Source organism: Girardinichthys multiradiatus, chromosome 9 (genome assembly GCF_021462225.1).
Source record: "Girardinichthys multiradiatus isolate DD_20200921_A chromosome 9, DD_fGirMul_XY1, whole genome shotgun sequence".
NCBI classification, from domain to species: domain Eukaryota; kingdom Metazoa; phylum Chordata; class Actinopteri; order Cyprinodontiformes; family Goodeidae; genus Girardinichthys; species Girardinichthys multiradiatus.
In genome coordinates, this window is record NC_061802.1 from 38252562 (window position 1) to 38261228 (window position 8667).

An 8667-nucleotide genomic window follows, 5' to 3' on the forward strand; every position below is an offset into this window, starting at 1 on the left:
CCCGGCCCTCCTGATCCCTCTTTGCGCCACTGTTTAGGATCTGTACATAGGGTCGATACATTTTATATATTTGAAGCATGGATTACAGTTTTATTTGAATGGTCACATTAACAGGAATATTTTTGTCATATGTTTAATATTACTTGAAGGTCACAACCAGATAAAACCCGCCCCCGTTAATAACTTCTTGTCACGTGGGTGACTGGCGCACACTCCGCTGCACGCATCCTGATTATATCGCAGATGACGCAGTGAGGTCCAGTGAAGATGGCTCCCTTTCCGGACGAAGTGGATGTTTTTACTGGCCCACACTGGCGAATGAAGCAGTTGGTGGGTCTGTACTGTGAAAAGGTGCGTATACATAAATGTTGTTCGTTAACATTCAGCTATTAAAGGCAAAGGCGGCGGTCTGTGGTTCAGAAAACAAGTGTACACCAGCTAGCAGGCTAGCTAGCTGGTGTTAGCTGGTTTGTTTGGTAGCGAGTGTAGATGCAGTGTTGCTCGGTGGATTTGTACTTGGACTAACATTTGACCGGCTTTTAATTTAAATTCAGTGTTACGGTGCTCACAGTAAATGTTTGTTTCTTCAACACAACTGAAACGCACCTCCTAGTTGGTTAGCCAAAGGTGCAGTATGTTTTGTTATGCAACGTGTTGTACGTTTGACAACCAAGCCTTAATGTTTCATCACCCAGAGTTACAAATAATAATGGGATTTGAAAGCAGGGTTCCTGTCAAAGCCTACAGAGGGTATCAGATGAGCTCATTTAGGACACTAGCTAATACACTGCTAACCCAAGCAACTGTGGTTACAGAACCCTGCCCAGCTGGCATGTTTCACATGTCTTCCAACCTATGTAAAGCATCTGTTACCATGATGTAACGGTGTCGGCAGGGATGCGATTTGATACAGGTTCTAGTGTAAATACAAACTATAAATTTTTTTTTTTTGAGCTTTAATGACTCCGGCATTGTCTTTTCTCTACAGCTGTCTAAAACCAACTTCTCCAACAACAATGACTTCCGGTCCTTTCTTCAGTCCCTGTGCGCCACCTTCAAGGAGTTCAAGATGCATGAGCAAATTGAAAACGAGTACATCATCGGTCTGTTGCAGCAGCGTTGCTGCACTGTCTACAATGTGCACTCTGATAACAAACTGTCAGAGATGCTGTCCCTCTTTGAGAAGGGACTTCAAAGCGTTAAGGTGAATATGCAGTTGAAACGAGCTGGTTTGATGTCACGCCCTGGCCGTAATTTGCACTCTAACTTTTACCAATAGCTCAGCAGAAAATATCAGAGGGAGAACATATAGGACTTATGCACTGCTCAGCTGATGGTGGGTTAACGCTGTCATTAAATTAACTGTTACGTTTAGCACACAGACTTTGCAGTGCCAACAACATCAGACGTGTTGTTTTTTTTACATACATGTGCAATTTGTATGTTTTCTATGTGAAACCTTGTTTGTTTCATATTTCAGGCATTTTAGCATCTGATGTTATATATATATATATATATATATATATATAAAATTATCTTAGCTCTGAGTTTAAGACACAAATGTTTTTTGTGTGAGGCTTATATGATGACAAAACGAGTAAAAAAAAAAAAAAAAACCTAAACTTTCTTGGTAAATGTTTTCTAAATCTGACCTTCCGTTTTGCCAGTTGCTTAAACAAAAAATGTAATTTTGGTTTGGCTTGAGATCCGGTTTCCTTTCCGAAACGAGATGTTTTCTGTAGAGATAAACAATAAAGCTCTGATTTATTTAGAAACACTTGAAATATGTTTAATTTCCCTCTGTTTAAAAAAAGATTTGGAACATTGGGTCATGGGAGGTTAAATCCATGATTACAATGTCTGATAATTCAGTTTCAGAAACCTAAAAATAGTGACAGTGCAAGAAAAATATTGCTGTGTCTTTGAGCTTAAAATCTCCAAAATGCAATGCATCACATTTATGTATGTCAATTGGGATGGCTGCCTTATGATTCAAAATGTAAATTCTAATAATCTTAAATTTTTTACACAATAAAAAGAATGGCCATTAAATGTAAGATACAACCCCGAAATTACCAATCTGTCTCTGATTCTAGAGTGAATATGAACAGCTTAACTATGCCCAGCAGCTGAAGGAAAGACTGGAAGCTTTTACTCAAGACTTTCTGCCACACATGAAAGAGGAAGAAGAGGTATAAGAAGCTCAGATTTTTACTTGATATCATACACTTTTTTAATGATTCATGTCTGTCAAAAATAGCGATGCTTATAATTCTAACATTGTGGATTTTATCCTGAACTTTACTCTGTGCATTGCTCTGCTGCAGGCTGGTTTTAAACTACAGAGATGTGTTGCAGGTGTTTCAGCCGATGCTTATGCAGTACTTCACGTATGAGGAGCTGAAGGACATTAAGAAACAGGTGATAGCGCAACACTGCAACCAACAGCAACCGGACAGCGCTGCTGAGGTGCTGAAGGGCTTCAGTTTGTGGACCCAGGCCGAGGAGCTGCAGAAGGCTTTTAAATATGCTGATCACGAGAAGACTGATTATGGTTAGTTTTTTTTTCCCAAATGTTTTTTAGCGTTTTTAACAGCTTGCACTTTTAAAAGTGGATGTTGTCATTTTTTTTCCAGATCTGGAACAAAGCAGGAATTCAACCCACATCTCCCAGCTTCCTGCAGAAATTATGCTGAGGCTTTTCCATTACTTGGGCCCAGTGGATCTGTGCCACTGTAGTCAAGTGTGCAGCACATGGTCAGAGTTAGTCAAGACTGGCTCTTTGTGGAGGCACCTATATCCCGTGCGCTGGGCCAGAGGTATACTTCGCTTTTAACTTGTGTTGCACCTAAACAAAATCAGAGTCACTTTCTTAGTTTAAGGTTTCCTTAATTTAGAGTTATGAATTTGTAGAGCCTCTGTAATATTTATTAAAATGATGTATTATTATGCCTCACAAGGTAGTTAATTTTTAATTTATTTATTTTATTGCAGATTGCACAGCAGACAAAATCCATAAACATATTTTCCTTCTGTTTTTTTAGTGTTTTTGTCTTACATTGGCTTCTTTAGATTGGGCCTTATTGTTAGGCAGGATTTCTTATTGGAAAAGAGGAATGATAATTTCACACCTAGAAATCTCAATGACTTCAAGACCTGGATAAAAAGAAAATATTTGTGTTTTATGTCTGGTGCACTGCTGGTGAGTGTCTCCCTTTTTTTCTTATGTGTTTGTTTTTTTTCTTTAGGAGATTATTATTGTGGTCCTCCTGGGGATCTCGACCAGGAGCCAGACGAGAATTGGGTGAAGAGCCGGCAGAACGAGGGTCGCGCATATCAGGAATGGGATGAGGATGCTGATGTTGACGAGTCAGGTGAGGTTTTGTCTTCAGCTGTGTTTTCATCACTGTTGGAATAAAGAAAGTAGTTTGAACAGATGTCGCATCTACAGCATGGAAGCTGCTTAAGAGGTGTGATATGTGTGCCTGTTATAGTTTCTGCAGTTTGCACAGAAGCCAAAAGGAGCTCTCCCTCTAGGGCCAGCAGAAGCGGAACAGACCCGTAGAGTTGGAAATGTTTGTCTTTTACGACCCATTAAAGTAACATTAGCAAAGAGTTATCACCTGCCTCTTCTGTGTCTCCCCAGATGTTTCAGGTCATACTGAAGGCTCCCTCGCAATTAGCACGGCTCAGAGGGAGAAGAGGCTCCTAAATGGGATCATCCAGCACCTTCTTCCAACTGTGGGTCCTTCTGTAAAGTCCATTATTCTTGCCTATAGTTCTACAGTTTCCAGCAAAATGGTAAGTGGCACAAGACCTTTATTTAGTTTTTTTTTACAGTATTTATAACTAAAGATGTTCTCTAAGTTCTGCTTTTTGTTTCCAGGTCCGACAAATTCTCAGCCTCTGCCCCAACATTACTCACCTGGACCTGACTCAGACTGATGTTACCGATGTTGCTTTCGACTGGTAAAACTTCAAACTGCGTGTTTTAGTTGTTTAAACAATCACATGCCCAGTTGTTACAGGAATCTCAGTACTCATTGCTGTGTTCCCTGTCGTTCCTCTGCCAGCTGGTCATATCTTGGAGCTTGTCACTCTCTGGAGCATCTGGATTTGTCAGGGTGTGAGAAGATCACGGATCACACCCTGAAGAAACTGTCTGTAGGTCTGGGCGACCTCACGTTCCCCGTCGGGTCAGACAAGCACTCAGACCGGCGAGCCAAGTTGCTCAAACGCTGCCCGTTACCCATTACATTGATGGATGAGAGGAACCTGCACGCGGTCGGGCGAAGGCAGCAGGCCATCATTTTCAAGCACGGGACTGGTCGTTGGGGCTCTGCCTGCATCGCAACTCAAGTTTGGGTTCTGGACACTTCTGACCTTGCTGATATTGAAGATGCTGCAGAGTGGAGTCATCGTGGTGGGATGTCCTTCTCTGAAAGCTTAGCTGAGACACAGCTAGTGGGAGGCTCATGCTGCTGCAGGAGGAGGAGGAGGCACAGGACTGGCTCGGATGCCTCGTATTTGCATCAGCAGTATGCTATATCTGGGGAAATGTTTTGTGGTCACTCCACCTGCTGCTCAAGTGACAAGGCCCTCAGGACTTTTAATGGGGTCCAAAGTGAGTCAGGCACTATCAGAACCAGCACTGCAGAATTGCGAACTAAATGCTTTCCCTCAAGGGGGCTGCAGTGTCTGAAGCCTGAGAACAGGACTGACTGCTCAAAGGCAAAACGATCAGTGAAGTTTCTCAGCCTCTCTGGATGTTACCAGATCACTGATTTGGGCTTAAGGTAACGATCATGCTTTGTTTCAACCTAACCCAAAATATACTAACCAATGATTTTTCTGCTTAAATCTGCTTTTCATATGAGGGTTGCTGCTTTCAAATAAGATGGTGCAGTGAAACGATTAAGTCTTTAGGTTTAGGGCTTTAAAACATTTGGTAATGTTTTAGTCTTTTTAGTGATGATATAAAAGAGAACATATTGAAATAACTTCTGCCACTTATGAAGCAAATTTTCTTATATAAATATACAATTTGGATTTAATCCTCGGGTCTTACTGTGGGGAAAGTATGATATTTGGTTTTATAATTTTTCAGGTCTGGATAATTATGGAAAAAAACAATAACATTTAAAACATTTGGTGATTTTCCAGACTTTTTCATTCCTCCTTGTTCTAGAGGGCAAACCTGGACTAATGCCTAACAAGAGCAGTGTTTTAAAGACTGATCTATAATTAATTAAAATACTTTATCTTTGATTTGCTATATTACATGTTAAATTGAACGTTTTACTCATCAGTATTTTTGGTTTTTCACTAATTGATTGAATGCATGAGTCAGAAATTAATTTTACTACATATAAGGTTAGTGGGCATCTTTACATTAAAGTTGAACTGGACCTGCTGTAAACCGGACCTAAAGTTCCAAACAAAGCAGTAGAACTTCAATTTATGGGAATTTTTAGAAACAAGAATGATGGTAACAAAGTTCACAAACAAGTCCAATATTTGTAGATTTAAAACAGAACTGATCTAAATTAGTCCAGCAGTGAGCCAATTCCCCCGCCCCAGAACCTGAAACCAAAGTCATTATTTGGGGAAGATGAATCTCGGCTGCTTTTCAAGTAGGTTTATTATTAATGTGTACTCAGCTGTCCATGCTTTTATAAAAAATACAGATAAAAAAACCTAGGATACATGTGTAGGAACCCTGAATCGCCTATTTATGCCAGTGAAGTCATGTTTCTATTAGTAGACATAATTCAGATTAGCAGTCAGTTATTATACAGCAGCAATAAGCAGCAGCACAGCTCCTATTAGGCTAAGTCTGGATTAACTGTCCATACATGTCCTAGCTGCAGGTCTGCATAACTGCTTTACACCCTTATATTTCAGGGCTTTATCTCAGCGTGGAGGGCTTCCTGTCCTGGAGCATCTCAACCTGTCCGGCTGCCTCTTCATCACCGAGGTGGGGCTGCAGGAGCTGGTGTCGGCTTGTCCCTCCCTCAACGATGAACACTTCTATTACTGCGACAACATTAACGGTAACACAAGCGAAGCTGCCTGAGGTCGTTTTCTTTTCGCCTACCACAAAATCATTCATGTTTATAGGATCTAGGAAGTGCCTTGATGAAGACCTTTGTCACTGTTGAAGTGTTACATTTTATGATGACTGTAAATGATTTGTCAGTAGACTTATAACAGTGCAGCAGCTGTTACAGTCAGGTAAGTATGAATTAAGTAGTGCCAACCTGTCCTTTTCTATTTGGACTTTACAGTGGCTTGCAAGAATGATCCATATCTCTAGAACCTTTTCACACTTTCACCACAAATGTCAGGGTACTTTATGTGTGAGACTACTACCATGTAGTGCATAATTTGGAAGTGGTAAGAAACTGGAAGTTACCTGAGTATAATATAGTCTTGATATATATGCAGCTCTTCTGGAAAGACCTCGGGTTTGTTGAAGAACATTAGTGAACATGAAATATAATGATGTTTAGGTACTATTTGTAGAAAATGTGGAGAACCTTCCACTTCAACATTACGCACTACTTGAAACACTTTGAATTGTAGGGTTGTAATGTGGTCAGATGTGTATAAATATGTTTTAAAAGCACAGTATTTGCTTTTCAGCTGTCATGCTGTGTGTTTATCAGTAAGTGACCAGCATGTGGCATTTCTGTCCAGGTCCAAATGCAGACACAGCCAGCGGTTGCCAGAACCTGCAGTGTGGTTTCCGAGCCTGCTGTCGCTCTGGAGAGTGACCCCCACCTACCAACGTTCTCCTAAAATGTCACTTCTCTCTATTGTTGCACTTTAACCTGGAAATACCATTTGCTGTATTTTGTCACTTAAAAGTGTTTCTTGATGAAACTGTAATTTTGCTCCTGCTATTTCCCTACTTATTTAGTGGAGATACTTGTTTAGGAAGAATAAATGCATAACTGAGTGCAAAAGTAAATTTTTGGTTCCTTTTAACTTTGAGAAAGTAAAAAAATGAGACAGGTTAACATCAAGTTCTGAAGGATTTCTGTTGCTAAGCTTGTTTTTATCTCAAATGATTGAAGATTTTACACAAGTCCAGCTTTTCCAGTTAGATGCTGTTCCTTAATGTTGTTTCTGCTACAACTTTTAATGACCACGATCCTTTGAAGCTGGTGCAGAACATGTTTATGTTGCTGAGGGAGAATAAGGCACCTTGTAAATCAGTCTAGCGGATAAAGACTAAATGAAGTTGTAGGATCCAGGCAGCAGAGACATAGGAACTGGCACATGATGTTGCTGAATGGTCTTCATTTTGGTTGTGATCTTTAGTATTCTGCCCTTCAGCTCTCCTGTAAAAGCTTTTGCTTTTTTTTTTCTCGTCTTTCTGCACTCCAGTGGGCAAAAAGAACAAATGTTAAAATGAAACAAATCACCACCACCATGTTTGGGGGCTCTGTTGTGTACATTACTGCTTTATCATTCTGCAGTAGAGATTGACTTTCTGGTTCTACAGTCTTGCATGAGATCTGGTAAAAATTCTCAACAAATAATAAAGCCTTGGAGTTAGTCACTGCAATTCTTCTACTTTAATATGTACATAAAGACATTTTATTTTCCCCACTGTTTACTGTCTAGTGGTGTAGAGTACCCATGCATTTCTGCTAGTTAGTCCACATTCTTAAATATACAATGGGAGGAATAAGTATTTGACATGCTTTGTATTTCTACAAAGCATGTAGAAGTCTTTAATTTTTATCATAGGTCCTCTTCAACTATGAGTGACGGAATCTAAAGCCAAAATCCAGAGAATCACATTTTGTGATTTTTAAGTGATTAATTTCCATTTTATTACATTTATGATCACCTAACAACCAGTAAGAATCCCAGCTCTCACAGGCCTGTTAGTTTTGTTTTTCAGATGTATCAAATACTTATGTCATACAGTAAAATGCAAAGTAATTGGATTTTGTTTTAGATTCAGTCACTCACAGTTGAGGAGTATCTATGATAAAAATTAAGGACTTCTATATGCTTTGCAAGAGGGAAAACCTGCAAAATCTGCTGTGTATCAAATACTTGTTCTCCTCACTGTAGATGGAGATTTAAACTCATTACTGGAGGTGCTATGCCAGATGAGACCAAATGGTATCTTTGGGCCAACATGCTATTTGGGTGGAAAATTAACATTGCACATCATAGATGGAGTTAAAAACGGGACAATATTTAAAGAAAACCTGTTGCAGGCTGCAAAAGACTAGAGACTGGGCCAGAGATTCAGGTTCCAGCAGGACAAAACCCTAAACAGTTATCGCTAGAAAAGGATGGATTAGATTAAAACATATTGAGGTGTTAGAATGGCCCAGTCAAAGAACAGATATAAAGAACTGAAAATTAATTTTCACACTGATTCCAGTCTGAGCCTCAGTTATTGCAACGAAGAATAAGTAAAAAAAAAAAAAATTCAGTCTCAAATATGTAAGGCTGGTAGAGCAATACTATGGCAGACTAACAGTTGTAACCGTAGTGATTCTTGAAAGTACTGACTGGGGGAGGGGGTTAATTATGAATGTACGACGCCATAGTTTTGAAATGTCCTCTTTGCAAACACTTCTTACTGTACAAGACACTGTACACAACTGATTATTTCTGATACGATCTCTAAAGGTTGGC

The 8667-nt window shown here is 39.7% G+C and overlaps 1 protein-coding gene across 1 annotated transcript; it reads left to right on the forward strand.

Moving 5' to 3' along the window:
- fbxl5 (F-box and leucine-rich repeat protein 5) lies at window positions 1–7613 on the forward strand. The gene is made up of 11 exons (XM_047375210.1): window positions 1–351; window positions 989–1204; window positions 2097–2192; window positions 2359–2554; window positions 2637–2819; window positions 3249–3374; window positions 3647–3801; window positions 3887–3969; window positions 4074–4796; window positions 5905–6053; window positions 6700–7613. Exons 1-11 carry the CDS (start codon window positions 268–270, stop codon window positions 6774–6776), a joined length of 2088 nt encoding a protein of 695 aa, XP_047231166.1. The 5' UTR covers window positions 1–267; the 3' UTR covers window positions 6777–7613.
- Window positions 7614–8667: the final 1054 nt, after the last annotated feature.

What these genes read in the sequence shown, in the direction of transcription:
- fbxl5 (XM_047375210.1), top strand. Translation starts at nt 268, where the DNA reads ATGGCTCCCTTTCCGGACGAAGTGGATGTTTTTACTGGCCCACACTGG. An exon ending in TCCCGTGCGCTGGGCCAGAG is followed by an intron (nt 2,820 to 3,248) that starts GTATACTTCGCT and finishes TTTTTTCTTTAG; the next exon opens with GAGATTATTATTGTGGTCCT. An exon ending in ACCGATGTTGCTTTCGACTG is followed by an intron (nt 3,970 to 4,073) that starts GTAAAACTTCAA and finishes TTCCTCTGCCAG; the next exon opens with CTGGTCATATCTTGGAGCTT.